The 20444-nt window shown below is 39.9% G+C and overlaps 1 protein-coding gene across 1 annotated transcript in view; it reads right to left on the bottom strand.

The window, feature by feature from the left end:
- BARD1 (BRCA1 associated RING domain 1) overlaps positions 1 to 20444 on the bottom strand; it is a 50504-nt gene that overhangs the window by 19740 nt on the left and 10320 nt on the right. Inside the window, exons 4-6 of the mRNA XM_061348050.1 lie at positions 19254 to 20248; positions 5775 to 5855; positions 4886 to 5058 (exon numbers count right to left, since the gene is read on the bottom strand). Coding sequence (XP_061204034.1) covers positions 4886 to 5058; positions 5775 to 5855; positions 19254 to 20248 — 1249 coding nt within the window. The remainder of the gene's footprint in view (positions 1 to 4885; positions 5059 to 5774; positions 5856 to 19253; positions 20249 to 20444) is intronic.

Here is a 20444-nt window from a genome sequence, read left to right as displayed (position 1 = left end):
TAAACATTCAAGAGTCAGAAATATCCTTTGATACAAGCAGTCTCCTATTAGTAAGTCATTAAAGTACTGAACAGGCAGTAGAGGGCTACTACAGCTAGAACAAATTCCAAAGAACAGAATGACTGCTGAGAACAAAGATGAGCCCAGTGAAGAGAAACTCAATGTAATCTGCTGAGTGTAACTTTACATGAGATGATAGATGGTATCTTAAGGAGTGACAGATAAAAGAACTTCTTAGCAAAAGCTTTAGAAATGAAATTCAGTTTAGAGTGCAACACTGCTGAAGTCTACGGTATGAAGACAACAGAGGTTACCGCTATAGTCAGAAAGAAATTTAACATCTACCTTCTAAATGTTTCATTAAACTTTCAGGAAACAAGTGACCATAGACAAGATAAATCAGGAGACACCCCTGTCAATTCTTTAGAAGTCCCAAACTTGCACAGCTTCTACTACAAGCAAACAATGACTATATAATACTGTGTAATCAGGAGTTTTAAGCTGCTCCAGTTTAATTTCAGATGTTATTTGCTGTTCTACAGCTGGGCATAAACCAAAGTTTACCCCAGTCCCACAAGAGTTCAGTATTTAATGGAAGTCCCGCAACCATGTCCCAGTGCAGTTCTGTAACCACTTATTCCCATGTGAAAAGCTGACCAGTTTGGGGATCTCCAGTGAGCACCTATATTTTGAGAGTATGGTAATGTCATGGTAAGCAGAGAACCTGACAAAAAGAAGAAAATTTAATCTGTAACCACAAAGACCATCTTAGATATCCACAGAGGGCCAGGGTTCTAATTAACCTGCTGTCAGCAGGAAGGTAAGCATACTGTCTTGCACCAAGACAGCGAAGTGTTGCACTGGCTTGACTCAGAAAAAGCAGACAAAACCATGTCAGTGTCATGGGTCTTGTGCCTCCTAGAATTAACTGCAGGTTACAGAAGTTTCTGCCCTTATGCCATTCATAATTGAGGACCACTATCTACCCCGAAGCATTTCCACAGGTTTGGGCAGAACCAGCTTCATAACTACTCAAAAGACAGCTATCACCTAAAATAAATAAATAAATAAAATAGGGCAACACAACAATTTTTACTAATGCTAAACTTACTGTGCATGAAGAACTGGAAAGAGAGCCCATTTGCGTGAAAGCATTTAGGAAGTACTGTGAAATTGCAAACACAGATCTAATTTTTCAAATCACCTGGCTTGCTGTGAAGCAAGGAAAAAAAAAATTCAAGGGAGTGAGCACATGAAAAAAAAGCCATAAAAAGAAAAACTAGCTATGTGTAGGAGATTAACTTAAAAAAATTAACTAGACCACCAGGACAATTAATAGGTCCACTGGTCCATACAATATTTTTCATTTGTAGTTCTTATCTTCCCCAGTCAGGGAAAACTTCAAATGGCAAATGAAGTGCCACAGCTATTAAATCTTACAGATTTCCAAAGAAATTTTTTGCCAAGGGATAACGAGATCCCAGGATTTCGGTATTTGTTTTCTGGTAAAAGAGATAGTTTTCATCTGTACTCACTTGGTCCAAAAGATATATAGCTGCTTCATATTACATACATTTAATGCACTAGGTATTAACACACAAGGAGAGAGAACTAGCCTGAAAAGACATGTGGAATGAAATGTACTTGATGGGTCTGTGAACCTGATGATCTAAAACTGAATTAGCCTCAGCTCTCTAACAGCAAGGGTTATGCTAATATCTGTGTGCCTCATGAACTGGGGTCCCTCAGAAAGCGGCTGTGTTTGCTCCTAGATGTATCTTGCATCCATCTACAGACTAGTGGATCTTACCTGTCTTGGAGCCTGCAGTCAATAAATATTGCACATCTTTAAAAAATATTTCATCTTGCACAATTGAGTATCATACTAAATTTCAAAACTATTGCTCTAAGCAGGCTATTCAACACAAGTTCTGGTTTTATTCCAGTAGATTAACGCTTCAACACACAAGGAACGTTAAGCCACAAAACTGAGTTAATTCTACTGTCAAAACAGCAGCAAGACATCAGTCACTTTTGTGAGGTTTCATGCTATATATTTAATAGTGTCCCAAGCCACATCTGAATACATTTATCATGTTCACATTTTACTTAGCATAGCTAAAAGAAAAGACTAAGTAACCGCAGTGAACTAATTAAACTTCTCCCCCGACCCCCACGAGGTCATGAAGAATCACTTCAATATGCTAGGATAAAGAAGGCCCTCTCCTGGGTTGAAAGTTAGCTCACTAAGATCCTGAAGAGCCCTCAGAAGAACTAGAAAGTTTCATACAGCAAATAAATCCCAAACAAACTAAATCCACCAAAATTATACAAATTATCAGTTTGGTTAAATCAGTTTGGCATTGTCTTAGCTCACACACAGTGTACCTCTAAAGTTAAGGCACTCCTCAAGTATAGTCCTAAAAAAAATAAACCTTTCAAAAGAGATTCAAGTTTTACTCATCACTGCTCAATTTCTACTTTAGAGATCCTAAAGTGATAATGTGATGGTGAGCAGAACCTGCATTAAGTACAAAGAGGACAGTTAGAACTAGTCACACTGAAAAGAACTTTAATTGTACATTCTTAAGTGATCACCCTGCCCTTGCCTCTTAAAACTGGTCTGCAGGTCTTGGGGATCTTAAAAAAAAAGTCGCTAAAGAAAAGCAACCTTCTTGTCAGATGTGACTTCATTATAAGGGTACCTGGAGAAAAAAATTTCAACCTTCTACATTAAAGGCAGCTCAAATCCACGTTATCTAAAGAAATCCAACCACTGTTTAACTGGGACGGCAACTACCAGAGGCAGAAAAATAATACTGTAAGATTTGCAAAGTCAGGATGCAGGGAAAGATCATGGCGCAATTCATTGCTGGAAGCTAGCAGGGTACAGGAAGGAAAGGAGGCACAAGACATTCTCAGAAGTCTCATCCATACTGTTCTTGGTTCTATTGTTTCTTGGCAGTGTTTGGAAGAGGTCAGTAGAATCTTGCTACTCAAGCCTGAACACTTGGCTTGCACATCCCTTTCTCTGTGTTTCTAATGCTTTCTCTAAAAATAAGCGTATGTGGAAAAACATGCCCTTTCCATTATCAATGAAATAGTAACATGCACAGTAGCATTTCAGCTACAGAAGATTTGGAAATCTTTTTCCAGATACGACATACAGGGCTGGACTTTTGCCAAAGCACCTGTGGTTCCTATTGCCAGACAAAACAAACATAAAAGGTGGCTAAATTTGTTCACACAAAAGATTTTAAGTTTAAAAAAAGTGGCTATATATATTTATTAACACCACAACACTAGCTACTCCAAGTACCCCAGAGATCAAGTCAAGAACAGTGCACACATAGAAGTGCACTAGAACCCATTTTTGATATTAAGAAGGAGCTAGTTGCAGAGTTGCGACATATCCTATGTCTCATTGTTTTAATACACAACTGAACATAACCTGTATTCAGTGAAAAGCTAAGACAGCATATAAGGTTTCTAGAAAGCTCTCTTTCCATGATCAAAAAGCTTCTGTTTTAACAGGAAGTCATGTTTGCTTATGTAGAATGCGCTGAAAGAGGTTCAGTTTCATCTCAGTTTGCATGGACACATGAGTTACAGTCTAAGGCTAATGAAAGACCTGAAGAGTCCACGGCTGGCATTTGGAGTCTCAGCTGTGCAAATCTACCAGTGCTTAAGTCCTGTCAAAAACTTGCATCAAAGCCATCCACTGTGCTAGACTTTCAAATACCAAGTAAGAAGTGCCACAAAATCAGTCTGCAATACTCAAGTGGCCTGAAATCAGTTTCTGAAGTTGTCAGCTTTTCAACGTGTAATGCATGGTCTTTGCTGTCAAGAACAAAGCGAAGATGAACAGTTGATCTTTGTTTTATTTTTTTATGCTAAAGTTTTGTGGGTTTGTTTTGTGGTGTTCTGTTGGGTTTTTTTAACTCCCTTATATTCAAAATTAGCACTCGTTATGAAAACCTTATGCTTTTCCACCGAATACCTTAATTCTCTAAGCTTCAAGAGCGAATATAGAGGGCTGAAGTGATTCAACTGAACTTGTTTATGCTTTTTTATGCATCTGGCAAGGAAAGTTGTGTCACGCAAGACTTCATCCTATTGTGCTACTATACACACACATCTATGGACAACATGCATCAGACTCAGATCGTATACACACAGGCCCTGGACAACAGCAATACTACAACACCTAAATCCACATTTAGTGTCTGAAAAACTTATAGCTTGTAGGGTTATCCATAGACTAATGGATTCTTTCGCACCTCCTACATCCAAATGCCAAAATCTTTGAGAAGCTTAACTGTATAGAAGATTCAACTAAAATATTTCTAAGCTTTAAATTTTTTTAATTAAACAGTGTACCAAGAATTAGCGCTTTAATGCAGAATGGTAAAAAATGAAACACACTCCCCACATATCAGCTTGTGTCCATGTCACTTGTGAAGGTAGAGGCTGGACTAAAACATCTTTTTGTAAGTGCAGTAAAAGTAAAGAGACAAAGAAACAGCTGTAGGAGTTCAAAACCCACCTAGCTCAGCATCTTAGATATGACAGGAGCTATAAGAAGATGTCAACAGGGAAGTGTAAGAACCAGGTAAGCTTATTTTGTTACTTTCCTACTACAATCTCCAATACTCCAGCTATCTATGATTCAGACATCCTCAGAAAAGCTTAGGACAAAGCAAAATGGAAAGAAAACACCTACGTGGAAAAGAAGGATGTAAGTATAGTAGAGCATATGTTTAACACCCACCCCCTCACTTCAGATAAATCACATTTATTACCAGCTTTACTTCATGTTTACTTAACATACACCCTGGAAGTTGCAGCTGTGCCACAGTTAAAATAACATTCCACATGTACTTACACTGCATCACGGGAAGCACCATGCAAAAGAAGCAGCTCAACAATGCTCACATGCCCATTCCTGGCAGCATCATGAAGCGGCGAGTCATTCTGGTACCCTGTAGTATTCACTAGCGCCCTGTACTGCAGTAACAGCTCCACCACTTCTCTGTGCCCATGATTACATGCCTCGTGCTAGTTGAGTAAAGCCATAGGAGAGGAAACTCAAGTGAAACAGAATTCAGAGCAAGGATTTTTGTCACACCAGTTAACACATTCATTTTCAAATACCTCTCGGTAGATGGTGGGGGAAGGTGATGCTAGGATACTGCATTACATTCCTGACATGAATTAACCTTGGAACTTAGCCCTAATAAAAAGCACAGAACAGAACTGAACAAAGGCCAATCGCATGCAAATTAGACTATAGAGAACAAAGCCTCCCAGATTAGAGACTATGTCAAGAGTATTCTTCAGAGAAGAAGTCATGGTTAAAAAGAACCTTTTGTTTATATACTGTAATTCAAATAAGCAAGTTTTTCATTCAACTACTTGATGTATTTCCAAAATGTTAAGAAACACTGAGGACATTAAGGACCTACAAAATAAACACATTGCCTGCAACTGATTATTTTCTAGTTATCACAGTTATATTTTCTACATTTGCAGAATTGAAGGCTAATAAAATTTCTTGGCATGCCCTACACCAGCAGAGGAGAGCTGGATTTGGGCACGTCAGTGTTCAGTAATTGTGAATAAATTCTTTTAAACTTGTCTATTGCCATTTAATCACTTTGCGTAAAACTTTTTTCACCAAAATGCATGTAAAGGAAACTAAAACATGGGAGAGGAAAGGAGGAATGAAATGTGATTAGAAGACAGATGACAGAAAAGAAGTCTTCAGCACCCACCAGTGGTGTCCAGCCTGCATTATCTTTGACATTGGGATCTGCTCCATTTTTCAGCAGTTGTTCAACAGCCGCTAAGTCACCCTAGACAGGAAAAACATACAGTTATTAAAAAGCAATGGAGGAGACACAAAAAGACTACAAAAAGTAAAAGATGCAGAATTATACATTTAGCTGCAATAAATAAAAATGTAATTACACAAGTCTTCCATTTAGACAACAAAAGCTCGACTAGTTTGGAGGCCATGGTTTATTGTTACTGTTCTTTTAGAAGCACCTACACACTTTACACAAATATATACTGTCAGATAAAAATGCACATAACAGACTTAACCCGGAATAAATGGACAAGTTTGTGCTACAAGGATTAAAGTCAGGAACATTTATTGAGAATTTACTTGTCCTTCAGATTGGTTTTTTTTCAAACTAATCTAAATAACTGGCTAAAAACATGCTTAGGTGAAACAAATTAATAAGCCTGAAAAGTCTTGAACCAAATGAAAAGAGTTTTATTCAACACTGCAATTTCTATTCATGTTGAATTTCACTGACACTTTCTCTGACAGTTGTTCTACCCAAATAGTTTTCATTTGCTTTTTGTAAGAATGCTATATTCTATTTTTAACATAAGCAAGGGAACGTATGTGGAAAAGGGTGGAGACTGACACAGGGATTATGGGAAGAGACTGAGACAAGGCAAAGGAAGAAACAGGGCAGAGTCTGTGAATCACAGGTTCTGACTCTTAAAAGGCAAGTATAAAAGAGAAAGTTGGTAACAGATTGAAGCATATATAGATGCAGCTACAAATAGGCAAGGAGAAGCCTCCTGTGGAAGCTGAGGCACAGAAGTCTCAACACTGCAGATATTCTTAAAAACAGCTGGGAAAAGTAACCCAAAGAGACTAAAATCAAGCAGATTATGAGGCCCTTCTCCTTTCACAGCACAGTCTGCACCCTTGCATGTTGGTACTTCAACCTCACTGCACCATCGCAGCCAGTGCAATGGTCTGCCCTACTGGAAGAGGCACTATGAATTCTGTTCCAAAATTTCTGCTAAAACCTGGGAACAGGCCAAAGGAATGATTTACCTGCACTATTACAGATTACAAGCAGTCATGCACCATTTCTCAGCTGATGGACTAACAGGGAGGAAGGAGATTGCCAAGCGTCACCACATGACCAAAACCTACCTAAATAATGCAAGCTTTTAAAAGGCTAAACTAGTATAGTAGTTTCTGCATGGTTTGTCACCAGTGCCCCAGTTATTCTCATTGTAGGTTTTGGATGTGGTTTTTTTTGGTTTAATTTTTTTTCAGGATCCACCCCAACCAAGCATTTCAAGACAACTGCTAGCACTTTCCCTAGACCAGGGTATTGTGATCCCCAGTGAAGAGAGTAAATACAAACTGGCATGTAGCTCTTGTGCCCTTGGCTGAACTTGCAATATATATAAAATATTAGGACCTGGAAGGGGGAAGAGAAGTTTAACCCATGACATACAGAACGTTCCATGCTCTTAAGTAGTGGCAAGTCAGGAATTCCTAGCTGTTACTCTACCGCACTGTGAGAGACTGATCTGAGATCAGACTCCACTGTCCATTGTCTCAAAGATCCCTCTAAGAAGCTGAGATGGAAATTCACCTATCTTTTGTCTCAGAGATGGGTGGGAGGAGTTGAGGTAACACTCCAATATTCATTGCCTGGGAGAAGGGTGTGAGGAGCTGAACTGGGACTCCACCATCCATTATCCGAGGGATGAGAAGGAAAGAACAAAGACACTTCCATCCATCACTTTGAGGATTGGTGTGAACTATTATCCCAAGAATTGCTGCAGACACGTGTGTCAAAGAGCTGGCTGCAAGACCAGGGAAACTGGTCCACCAATCACTATCCCCTTTATTACAATAACATCCTTTTTCATAACTTTTTCTGTAATTTGTAATAAACGCACTGTCCAATTAGGGTACTTAACCTCGTTTGTGTTTTTATTTCACTCTTGGGATCACAAACTGAAAGAGGGTCCAGCACTGGGGTTTTTCTCCAGCCAGACCCTGACATTAAATTGGCATCACTGACAGGATCCCTTGCAGTGAAAAGCACTATAATGTCACATAAAGTGTAAGGTATTACATTTGTACCTTTCAGGGATGCAAGGGGTAGATTTTGTTCGAATAGACATGCTGCCTCTCTGAGATGACTACCCCAACCTGTTGCTCCATTTTACTTGCTTTCTATTATACGCGTGCCTCTCAGGGAATTAAGGAGTGGGTTTTGTTGAAACAAAAAGTGCTGCTTTCTTGCGATGACTGGCCCTTTCAGAAATGACTGGCAGTGAAGCTGCCCCTCAGGGCAGAGATGGGTTATATGGTCTTGCGCCTCTCTGCTAGGGGCAGAATGGGCCAAGAAAAATTGGCACAATTTGCAAAGTGATCTGCATAACAGACCCAGTAAGCGCCCTGCAGAAGGAGGCAAAACTGCGGCTGGCAAGGGTAAATCGATTGTCTGTACCTTACCAGGCGCCAGCTTGGCTGCTGCAGTAGAGGCTATAGAACAACAAACAGCTGAATCTCAGAGCATACAAACTTTACAAGACCCGGTCAAAGCCCTGCAGGACCAGGTAGTTAACTTAAAAGAACAGTTAGACAAAGAGAAAAATCAGGCTAACTACTTGCAATTAGCCCTGAAAGAGCAACTCCTGGCAGAGAAAAGTGCCTCTACAGGGTCGGACAAAACAACTGAATACCCCCACAGTGACCTGGAACAGGTGGCCTAAGGTTAGAAAAATCAAGAGTTCCTGCCACTTCTCTCCGACTCTTGAGAAAAACTGAATATACTTACCAGCACGGAGAGGACAAATTCCCACAAATTACCACCAAAAAGGTTCCGTATACTGCTGCGGAATTAGCTAAACTTAAAAAGGAATTTGGTCGTACCCCAAAAGAACCAGAAACCGAGTATGTTTGGAGAGTGTCGCTGTCTGGGGGAGATCAAATTTTACTCAGTGAGAAAGAAGCTGAGGGCTATTGGGGGCCAGAAATATTTTTAACCACCAGTGACCACCACCCACCCTGGTCCTTAACCCAAAGAGCAGCTTATTGGGCTGGAGGACTTAACCCTTTGGGAAGGGGAGATCCCCTCGCCATCACAGGGACAGTCGACCAGTTGGTAGAAAATGCACAGAAAGCAGCATGTCTGCAAATGATGTATGATCGGGAGCTTAAGACTTAAACAGGAGTCCCCAGTGATGCTACCAGTCAATCCCAAATGTATGACTCCCCTCATTTGGGGGCTTTCTGACTCCCTGAAAGCCATGGGGAGCCAACTGCAGGGAAAGATAAAATCAACATCCCAAAGTGAAAGGGCTGGTGCTGACCTATCACCCGATTAAAAGACAGAGAAGAAAGTATGGATGTGGGGGGAAGTTGCCCAGGAATTAATTAATTATGGGAGAAAGTACAGTCCTGTCAATATTTCTAGTAAAATTGATACTAAGGAACTGAGGCAAACAGAGGCAAAAATCCCGCCTTGCCCAACTAATGGGAAACGCCTGACACCCCTTACCTCTCCAGGAGTAGAAGTATTCCTAATAAAAGACAAAGGTTGTAGACATTGGGATAGCAAAAGGGTATTCCTAAAGATTTAATGGATGGATTACCCACTGAAAAATTGGTACTAAAGTGACCCAAAATAAACTCTGTGGGCCCAAAGGAAAATGAAAGACCCCCCCACACGATTTGGAAGGCCCTAGTGCCCCACCACTTATAGATTTATCAGAATCTATACCATATCCTCTCACCCACAGGGTGGAAAACTAACCCCTATGCCCCTTGACTGTGAGAGCAAAGGGATGGAGGATGGATATATATTTGACAGCTCACTGAAGATAATTAAGGTGAATTACTTGTTTTGTAGGGCCTGACCTCATGCCACATTTTTCACTTTGCATGTTTTGTACAACCTAGAGAACTCAACTCATAATGCTATTGCCAGTTGTCCCACAAGATTTCACAGGATTTCACAATTTTGTTAGATGGTTTCTTCCTTGGTTGGGAGTGAGTGAATTAGAAAATATAACTGTAAACTGCAGTAACTGAAAACACTGAAAGGGAAATTACAGATCCTCTACAGGCATTACAGATTGAGGTATCCAGCCTCTCCCAGGTGGCATTACAAAACTGTATGGCCATTGATTTGCTATTAGCTTCCCAAGGAAGTGTTTATGCAATTATAAATTTGTTAATAATAATGATGATTATTTGTGTTTGTACCTTAGCAGGCATGATTCAATGTTGCTGTTCACAATGGTGTTTCAGAATTAAATATGGGAGAATAATCTGAGATGAGGTTTATAGGATGTGTATCCTGTAAGCCTCAAAGGGGGGAATTGTAAGCTGAAGTGCAAAGATGTAAATTAAAAACCATTCTATTAACAAGTGACCTAAACCATGGACACAGTTGTTAATTCACAAGTGTCTCTTGCACAAGCAGAGGTTAATCAGCAGACACAGTGAGGAAGAATATCGATGACCACCAGAGACCCCTCAAGACCACCACCCAGCAAAAAATGCATGTGCGATTAAAATGAAAATATTGTAATTCCAGGAAACCTAGTGAATATTTGTAAACAAATTGTTGGGCCCCCAGGGTGGCTAAGTCACTTGGGAAGCTTTAATGAAATACTGTAACAAATAATAAAGCATGACAGAACAGCTACCTGGAACCCTAATAAAATGGACAGTGATGCTTGAGAATCTATTTAGAACTTAAATTGAATTATTTGGTTACGAATGAACTGTGCACTTGCTCTGTTAGCAGACCAAGCCAAGACAATGTGGACAGCAATATTTCAACATTGCATGATTCTTGACTACTTGCTAGATGTGGAAGGGGGGGATTGTGACAAATTAAATGATGCTAATAGTTGTTTGAAAATTGATAATGGTAAAGTAGTAAAATGAATCATATCTGGAATTCAAAAATCGGCTCATGGTTCCTGTCCAAACCTGGGAGTTTGTCCAAAGGCAGTATGACCCTTTTTCCTGGAGGCCTGTGGCCTCTAAAAAAAAAAAAAAAAATATATTCTGTTTGTTATTTGGTTTTTTCAATGGTTTTTTTTTCTTATTTTGTATTATTCCTTGTCTCATTTAATTAATTTGGAATGTTGTAACAAATGTGCAATTCGTAACTACTGCCTCTCCTTACGGAAGTAAGCAAATCAGATTAATCCACATAAACCACTGGCTGTAGAAATAGTGCAAAAAAGGCCGGAAGTGAAAAGAGCAGTGGTTTAAACTATCTCTTTTCCAAAACCACCTGGACCCAGAACAATCTTTGAGACACCAGGTGGTGCGAGAGACTGATCTGAGATCAGACTCCGCTGTCCATTGTCTCAAAGATCGGTCTAAGTAGCTGAGATGGAAATTCACCTATCTTTTGTCTCAGAGATGGGTGGGAGGAGTTGAGGTAACACTCCAATATTCATTGCCTGGCAGAAGGGTGTGAGGAGCTGAACTGGGACTCCGCCATCCATTGTCTGAGGGATGAGAAGGAAAGAACTAAGCCACTTCCATCCATTACTTTGAGGACTGGTGTGAGCTATTATCCCAAGAATTGCTGCAGACACACGTGTGTCAAAGAGCTGGCTGCAAGACCAGGGAAACTGGTTCACCAGGACTGTGTAATATGCGACATGAAGAGCAGACGTACCCCCACCCCCAACTCTTTACAAAAGGGGAAACTGTAATCACCAAGAGACACATCTCCAGGGAGCCATAGCCATGAGGACAATTCCAGAAGGACACCTCTGTGATGACACTCTCCACCGACTGAGACATCGCCATGAGGGCAATGCCACAAGACACACTCCACAGGGTACCTTCAAGGGGACTTCAGAAGGATGCCTCCATGAGGACACCCACCACTGATGGACTCTTGGGGGACAGTCTGCTCTGGTACTACAAGACTACAAACCCTGAAGAGCTCCCACCACCAATGACGACAACAATGGATCCCCAGGACACGGCTGGGTCCATGGTGGTGACTCTCTCTCTCTCTCTCTCTCTCTGCACCCTGAGAGAAGTGGCTCATCTCTGCTTCATTTTTTGCCCTTTTTCCAGTCTGTTATATCACTATCCCCTTTACTGCAATACCTTTCTTTGTAATAACTGTCTCTTTGTAATTTGTAATGAACAAACTGTCCGATTAGGGTACTTGACCTCGTTTGTGCCTTAACTTCACTCTTGGGATCACAAACCGAAACAGGGTCTGGCACTGGGTTTTTTTCTCCAGTCAGACTCTGACAAGCATACCTTAAGAGAATTTTAAATTAGGCTTTAAATACAACTAAAATAAACTTAATCCCATCTGTTGTTGAGGAACACTTTCTAAATACAAAACAGCTTTCTTCTTTAGCTGGAGAAAATATGAAGACATACTGCTCAGCATAATATAAATCCTGCAAGCAACAATTGTAAGTTCAACATCCACCCTCACCCCCCCAAAAAAACCCGTTGACAATCACTGCCTTTACAACAGGCAAATTAACACATCAGAGAGACATTTCATTATATTCACAACTTAGGTGTCCCATCAAAATGTTGCCTTTTAGAGCAATTAAAGAATTCTAACAGCAGAGTATTCTTTATGGTTGCAAGGTAACAGACATGCATCAAATCTGAAGAGCCATTCAGAGGCAGCTAAGACAGCGCTCAGCATTAGATCTTTCTCTACAGAGAGAAGATACAATTATCTATAATGAGCAAGATCTGAGCTTATCATTTAAAGTTAAGTTTGCAAACATGTACAGCAAGGGTTTGACATTTCAAGAGTACTCTTTTAAAGCAGTAAGCATAACTAATAATTTGTGTGGGCATTCAGAACTGTTACCAGAACATTGATTTGTAAAACCACGCTGCAGTTTTATCAAAGAAAATGTTGCTGGTGTGAATATGAGCACTGACAACATCCACAGATTGAAACCCAGGTCTACCTCAAGATAAGAAAATTGGTGTTTTGCTGTTTACAGAAGACAAATATTGTCATCACCTCAGCAGTAAGTGAAACCAGCACCTAGTAATGAGAGTGACAGTAAGGGAGGAGAAGCTGGCATGCCAGTTGTACTGTGCAGGGAATGACTGGACGGGTGCTGTCAGGATTACAAGAGATTTGTTAACAAAATACTAAAAAATGGCTTTAAGATGAAAAAGGGTAGGCTTAGATTAGACATTAGGAAAAAAAATTTTCAGTATTAGGGTGGTGAGACACTGGCACAGGGTGCCCAAAGAAGCTGTGGCTGCCTCATCCCTGGCAGTGTTCAAGGCCAGGTAGAACAGGGCTTGGTGCAACCTTGTCTAATGGAAGATGTCCCTGCCCATGGCCGGGGGTTCGAACTGGATGATCTTCAGGTCCCTTCCAACCCAAACCAATCTATTGATTCCACAGGATTCTATGAAGGGAGAACACACTAACTGTCCTCTCAGAGGCTATCTAGTGAATTACCATAGAGTGGAATATTTAGTTAAAAAAAAGCCGAAGACTAAACTTCAAGCAGCAGATCCTTATCAGCTGTGTATGTTACCAAGTCCCTCCTGCAAGCAGGATCACTACCATCTGACAATGATCCAAGAGTAAAAGAAGTGCAGTTAACACAGTTAACAGTTCTAACAAAGTTAATAGAATTACTCACATTTAAAAGTTTATAAATGTTTTGCTCAACTTTAAGAAAGAAAGAGTAAGAACCTGGTAGGGGCAAGTGCCAGCCAGAAATACCTATGTACCATATTATCTTTCCTCCACAAGTAAGAAAGCAGAAGAGGCTACACCTGTCAGCACAGAATTACTAATTTGCACAAGCTTCACAAAGCTGTACTTTGACTAATAATGAAATCAACTTTGTACATTTGGTCCCTTGAGTTTCCTTGATCTAGCAAGGCCAGCATAAAGTCACCAGTCCCAAATACAGAATCATAACCATACCAGATGATACCAGCAGGAGCCTTCATAGCTTGTGTTAATCTGTGACAACAGCAGAGTGGAAAGGTAACTGTAGATAGAACTTGTTCAGAAATGGAGAACTGGACAAACACCAGGTAGAAAAATGCTAACAATTCACAGGGAAGTGTTGATTTTTAAATCTCATTATCCATGAAGGATTACAACAAGCTTCTGAAGAGGCAGGAACTACTGCAGAATGTAAAATTATCTGTTTGGAAGAAACAAAGCAACAAAGCTTATGTACAGTGACAACACAACAATGCAATGGGTTTGTTCTTCCTCTGCTAAAGCTTATTAAGAAAGCTCTAGGAAAACCATACAAGCAAGAAAGGCGCTGGAGCCATCTGTTGGCAGATCTAGAAGACAGCATTAGCTTACACAGGGAAGAGTATACAGCTTTACATACACCTCCTTCCCAAGGAGAACTTAGTTGCTGCAGAGACAGATGGCATGAGCCCAACAAGACAGCTCATTGACCTAGACAAGGTTTTTTGATTTGCCCTTTTCTTTTTTTTTTATTTCCAAGTCAATTGTGTCATGATTTTAATGCAGACAGATGGTTAAGAACTTTAAGCGTCCTTTCAACCCTATTCTATAGGGTTTTTTTTCCTATTTTACCCTTTACTATTTCCATTAACTGTACATATTTTCCACCCAAAAGTCCCATTTAAATTAATGCAAACATATTCTACCAGTTCAAAAGGGAGAGGTGCAAAGAATTAGGGCAGTATATTAAAATGATGGTAAAAACTTATACCACTTCAACCACTTCTCTCTTTATTTGCAAAGGTAACAAAGTTACTTCAATTTTTAGGTCAACAAATGACAGAAAAGGCCATTCAAACCCAAATACATTTGTCTGAGTTATTTTAGGGGGGAACAGAAAGGGGGGAGGGAAGAAAACTAGGTTATTTACAACTCCTAAATGGTTGAAGAAGACAAATACGAATTACCAAGTGCTTGCAGTAATTGTGAATGCTGGAACCAACTATTTCCAGGAACCCACAAGTTTCTCACCTCAAATTTCTCTGTATTTATTCACCAGCCAGCAGACCATTTATTAACTAACAAGCATATAAGTAGCTAGTGTTAACCTTTAACAAAAAAAAAAAGACTCAAGAAGTTTAACCCACCTTAGAAACAGAAGTAACACCAAGTATTATTGAAAAAGAAATGGCAATTTGCTTCTAAGCTTTCAAATCAGCACTTGGGAAGATGGATTGCCTTGACTCACAGCCAATTTTCATACTGTAACCATCACACTGCTTCATACGTCATGCTACCGGGTGGATACTATCGTAATGCTACTGGATATGCTACTGACTGGATACTACTACAGGGCTGCTTACCAATCCTAATAGCACTTGGCTTTAACATTAGAGAGTCAACTTTAGAGATCAAGTTTCTGCCAGCACACCTCTCATCTCCAATGAAACGGATAGTACACACACAGCTAAGTCACCAACCACAAAAAATCACAAGGTCTGGATAAATAAGACCTTGGATCAATGGATATATTCATTCACTGTGAAGCAGCTGGCACAAATTATGCTGTCCATCAATCCACTGGCTACTGCTTGGGGGAGGCTGGAGGTGTCCGTCTGCACAGGAGCAAAACTCCCCTCAGTGCTCAAGTGGAAAAGCAGGAGGAGAGACTTTCCCTCCCATGGACATGTGTCACCCAGTGAGAGACCAAAACACATACCCATCTGGTGCCAAACGCGAGGAAATGCACAGCTGAGCAGGTCAAACAACTGAGAAAAGTATAAAGTTTTCTGATGTTGCCCTCCCATGCTCACAAAGCCACAAAATGTTCTTTCACTCTCCTTTCCAGTGTGCTATTAACTGGTAACAAAGCAATAAATAGGAAGAACAGTCTCACAGGCTTTGGCGGAATTATCTAGTAGTTATTACACGGTTAAGTATAATTAAGACAGGTTTCAAGGCTGGGTTGGACGGGGCTTGGAGCAACCTAGTCTAGTGGAGGATGTCCCTGAATGTGGCAGGGGTTTGGAACTAATGATCTTAAGGTCCCTTCCAACCCAAATCATTCTACGATTCTATGAATATGAAGAGTCCAGCACAGTAGGCTAGCCACAGGTGAAGCTTTTATGAAGGCCCCCTTGGTCATCTGTCAAAACTAAAAGGTCCCTGGAACAGGAAATAATCAAAACTGGTTCCAGGGTCCCTTCTCCCTTTCTGCAGACTCAGTAGATGCTCTGCATAGATGAGGCTTTTTCTTCCCTCAGAACAGGCACAACTCTCTAAATGCTTCTAACTCAAACCATAAAAATCAAAGCCTTCCCCCAGCTCCCATTGTCACTTAAGAGCCAGTCCTATGAACAACTTGTTATTTTAGTGTAAAATATTTCCTATATAAAGGGCTGTTGATTGTGCATCTTCTCACCAATTTAGAATATTAGGAGTGCAACAGGTCATGCTTTGTATTTTTACTAATTGCAAGTTTTACCTTTAATGACTATGGAGGAAAATAAACATGACTGCTGTTGGCTATGGGAAGAGCCACATTTATTTAACTCAGCTTTAAGTTCATGCACACTAGAACCTTTCTTGAGAACCATTTTGATTTCAGTAAATTAATAACTAGTAGTACTAAACAGGAACAATCCCTCTAAATCATTTGAAACAGCACAATACACTTAATTTTAATGCCTGATAATGTTGCTTATTATCTCTTTTAAACAACAAAAAAAAAAGAGAACTCGATTAACTTTAATTAAATTCAGGGCATTAGATCCTAACAGCTAATGAAAATAATACAGATTTATTTGCATAATTAATGAACTCCCAGAGAATTAAGACTTTATTTCACTTTGGGGGAAAGGCAGCAGCTACAAGTCTGTTTCCCATTACATACATGGAAAAACATTACTGGCTGTGGAAAGAACAAGATAAAAAAATCACCCATAAAACCAAACTGGATGAGAAATACTTCTTCAAGAAACAACAAAAAAAAAAAAAAAAAAAAAAAAAAACCAAACAAACAAAAAAAAAAAACAACAGGGCTATGCTGGAAAAGAATACAAAACCCCCACAACCACAATTAGAATATACCTACAGTATAAAGCCTAGTATTTTCCAGAGCAGTTTCTTTGAGAACACACATCTGCCCATTCCATAGCAGGGCTAGGTTTAGAAGAGTGATCTAGAAATATGCAGTTTACACAAAAGACAACTGCATGCAAAAAACCTGTTTTCTTGCAACTGCCACACATCCCCAGCAGATTCATGGAAATTAAACACTAGTATTTCTTGCTCACTGATTTACAAAGTAAAGGGTTACCAAACCTCACAAACTCAAGGTGAAGTCCTCACATCATGCTGGCTTGAGCAACTTAATCCACTTCAACATGAATTAGTAACAGTGCCTACATCTACTAGCTATCAGGGGATGGAGCAACTTCTTAAGAATACCCATGATTAAGCTACATAACTAGAATTAAGAACACCACAAATGAAAGGAGATCATTTGTATAACCTTCTACATATGAGAAACTGAGGTTCAGAGACATAAAAACAACTTTCCATTGCAGAGAATCAATGAAAGTTTAGTAGCTGGAAACAAAAACTACAACTATAACCAAAGAACCACTCTCTTTGCTTTATTTTATTTACATGTAAAAGACAGCATTAACTTTGGCATTACCCTGAAACCCTACCTAGTTAAAAAAGCTTTCACTAATGAGCACCTCAATGCAAATGGAAAACCACTGCAGAATTAACAAGGAACAGAAGTGACTTCCCATTTTAGCTCAGTAATTATAAACATTAACTGACAACACCACAGTTAATGCACAGACAGCACTGAAAAAAAGCATTCATGTGTACACCCACCCCATTGCCTACTCTGCAGCTGGAGGTCAGCGTTTCAACCCACTGCAATGGCCCTATCCCTTTCTCAGAGGGCTGTAACACTGCCAGCTACACCACTCCACTTGGAGAGTGAAAACTTCTTTATCCTTTTTGTCTATAGAATGAATAGTTTCATTTTCACTCACTTACCTTCAAAATGCTCTGCAATGAAAAAACACTTTACTGGTGTATCACTGCAGAAATGATCTGTTTTCTTAGGTTAAATACTTTTTTGGAACACAAATATTATACATACTGCTGGGAACCATACCTGTGCGAAAACCTGTCAAGGTAGATAATTTTTTCTTTTTTGGAACCAGTCAGTCATTTTATAGCATTCCTTACAAATTCCCAGAAAATCATGGAAGGATAATTTGTAAACAGTACTTTAATAAAGAGAAATATGCAAGACTTATGATGAAAGGGAGGAAAGATCTATCCTTTAAAGCTCTTAAGTCCTGTGTGGACAATGTTTCATTTTCATTTCCTCATTCTGTATTAATGACAAAGTATGAGATTTGAACTCAGTTCAGCTGCCACATCCATTTAAAAAGGTCTTGTGCAGCAGGAGTGGCTTAACAGACTGTGTTCGAAAGAGGACACAGTTATCAAGACCAGCCTTTGTCTCCACAAATAGAAGTGCTATATAAATGTCAGGATGCTTATAGGTGAATCAATCCTTCCAGTATAGGTAGGTTATTAACCACACAGTATTTCTATATTATGATTTAACTCAAAGTACAATTAAACTGCCAGACTACAAACTCTTTGAAATGACCTCTCAGAAGAGAGCTGTAGCATTAGTGCATCTGATGAGTTTAGCTATGAGCACTCAACTTACCCTGCCTGCTTTTACACAGCAACAGGGAAGGACAGCCATGATGTTCTACCACAGCGGGAACGGGCTGAGAGAATAACTTAACCGCAAAAGGAGTGACAGCTGTTACTGCAAGAATAACATTGATCCAACATAAAAGTGAATTCCGCTGAGAACATCCCAACTCTGTCCCAAATCTCCCAACTCTGCTATCTCTGAGGAAAGCATACTCAGAGCATAGGGCTCAGCATAGGAATCACAGGGCACAGCATTTTCTTCCTCTTGAGCCAACAGTCGCGTCAGGGAGAGGATCTCAAAGATTACATAGTGGTTAATGTCAATGACGGTTGTATAGTTATTTTGATGTAGATAATTCAGCTCATGACCTGGCTGAGTTACCAGGTCAAGTTAAACTGATCAAGATCACTCAGTAAGATTTGAAACACCTAGCTAAACTCCTTATGACTATTCACAGAGACAGCTTTCTGGCCAAAACATCTGAATGCTTATCTCTTTCTAGAACTCACAGGGATAATAGGCACTGTAGTACATAGAGTTTCTCAAGTATAGCCATCTTCAATCATTCCAATAGCCATTTCTTTAAAAAAAATAATAATAATAATCTGAGAATCAGTTTGAAAAATCCCCAATAAATCTAGAAGACCAGAAAATGATTTTTCCTCCCCTCCTTCCCCGCAAAAATAGGATGTACTGAAGTAACTAGTTTCCAGGATATTTTTAACGCAACATTGTCTTTTCAAACCTCTATTTAAAGTTGAAGTAGAAGATAATGATCCTACCTTGATGGAAGCAACATGGAGTAAAGTCTCTCCTTTGTAATTTCTTCTGGCAACTGTGTTACCGCCAGGCAACTTGAACACAGAAGGACTGTGTGGTATTTCTGCTTGATGACAAGTCTTAGAAGTAGATGGGGTAGAGGGAGATTCTGAAGGACTGTTTATTGCTTGAGAGACTGCAGAACTACGTGTCTTCATGGTGGTGTCAGTGAGTTTGGACACAGGGGAAGAAACCTGAACTGGTGTCTTGTGTTCAGTCACTGGGGAGATGGGGCTACCCTGAGGCAACTCCTCTAAGCAATCTGCCTGATTGACTGGCTTCCCAATAATGCTCCTCTCAGTTCTTCTTGGTCTTTTAGACTGAGAAGCAACTGGAAGTCTGGATTGCTCCCTTTCACGTTTTAAAGGCATAGCTTCATTTTCTATTGACAGCGATGTCTCTGTACTACAATTTTTTTCCTTGCTGACTTGTGGAAGGCACACAACCTCACCGTTACATCTGTTTCCTGAGGATTTTACCTGTGGCAGTATTTCCACATTTTCTGTGTTTCTGCTGGAGTCAGCTTCCTTTACAGCCTCCTGCTGGACTGTCTCTTCAGGGCTATTTGATTCTGAAGTGTACAGGATTACTGGTTGACTGCAGATGGTCACACACTTCTCCTTAGGAGTCTTTCCTTCAACTCTTCCTTTTTGCTCAGGCTTCTCTAAGCTCCACACTTTGTTTATGTCTGCTAGATGTTTCTTCTTCATCTTCTTACTCTGTTTCTGTGTTGGCTTTTTTATCAGGTTGGCGGGCTTTTCATGGGGAGGGGAAGAAATGAAATCGTAAACTGAAGACTTATCTTGAAAAATGTCATCACTTTTAGTCTTAGAGTGACTCTTATTCACAACGCATCGAATCTTCCTACTTCTTGGGCTGAACCACATTTTTATCTTTTCCTTCTTATTCTTTTGTCCAACATTTGAGTTGGTCGGTGTGGACATACCGTCTGTCGAATCTAAGTGCAGCAGGGAAGAGGAAAAATTTAGAGAGTACTCTTCAGTAGAACATTGCAAAGATTAAAAGAAATCAGAATAACTGTAATAACTGATGAGGTGTTACTAACTGCAACCTATGAGTGCCTTCATTTCTTCTGAAAAAGACACATGTAATGGCTTTAAAACATCTGGCAAGGTCACATGCCACTCTGGAGC

This window comes from Neopsephotus bourkii, unplaced genomic scaffold, assembly GCF_033783945.1.
Source record: "Neopsephotus bourkii isolate Nb327-2 ecotype Australia unplaced genomic scaffold, CSIRO-AGI_Nbou_v1 NB_335, whole genome shotgun sequence".
In the NCBI taxonomy this organism is placed as follows: domain Eukaryota; kingdom Metazoa; phylum Chordata; class Aves; order Psittaciformes; family Psittacidae; genus Neopsephotus; species Neopsephotus bourkii.
Note: the sequence above shows the minus strand (reverse complement) of the source record. Positions and strands in the feature narration are given on the sequence as shown.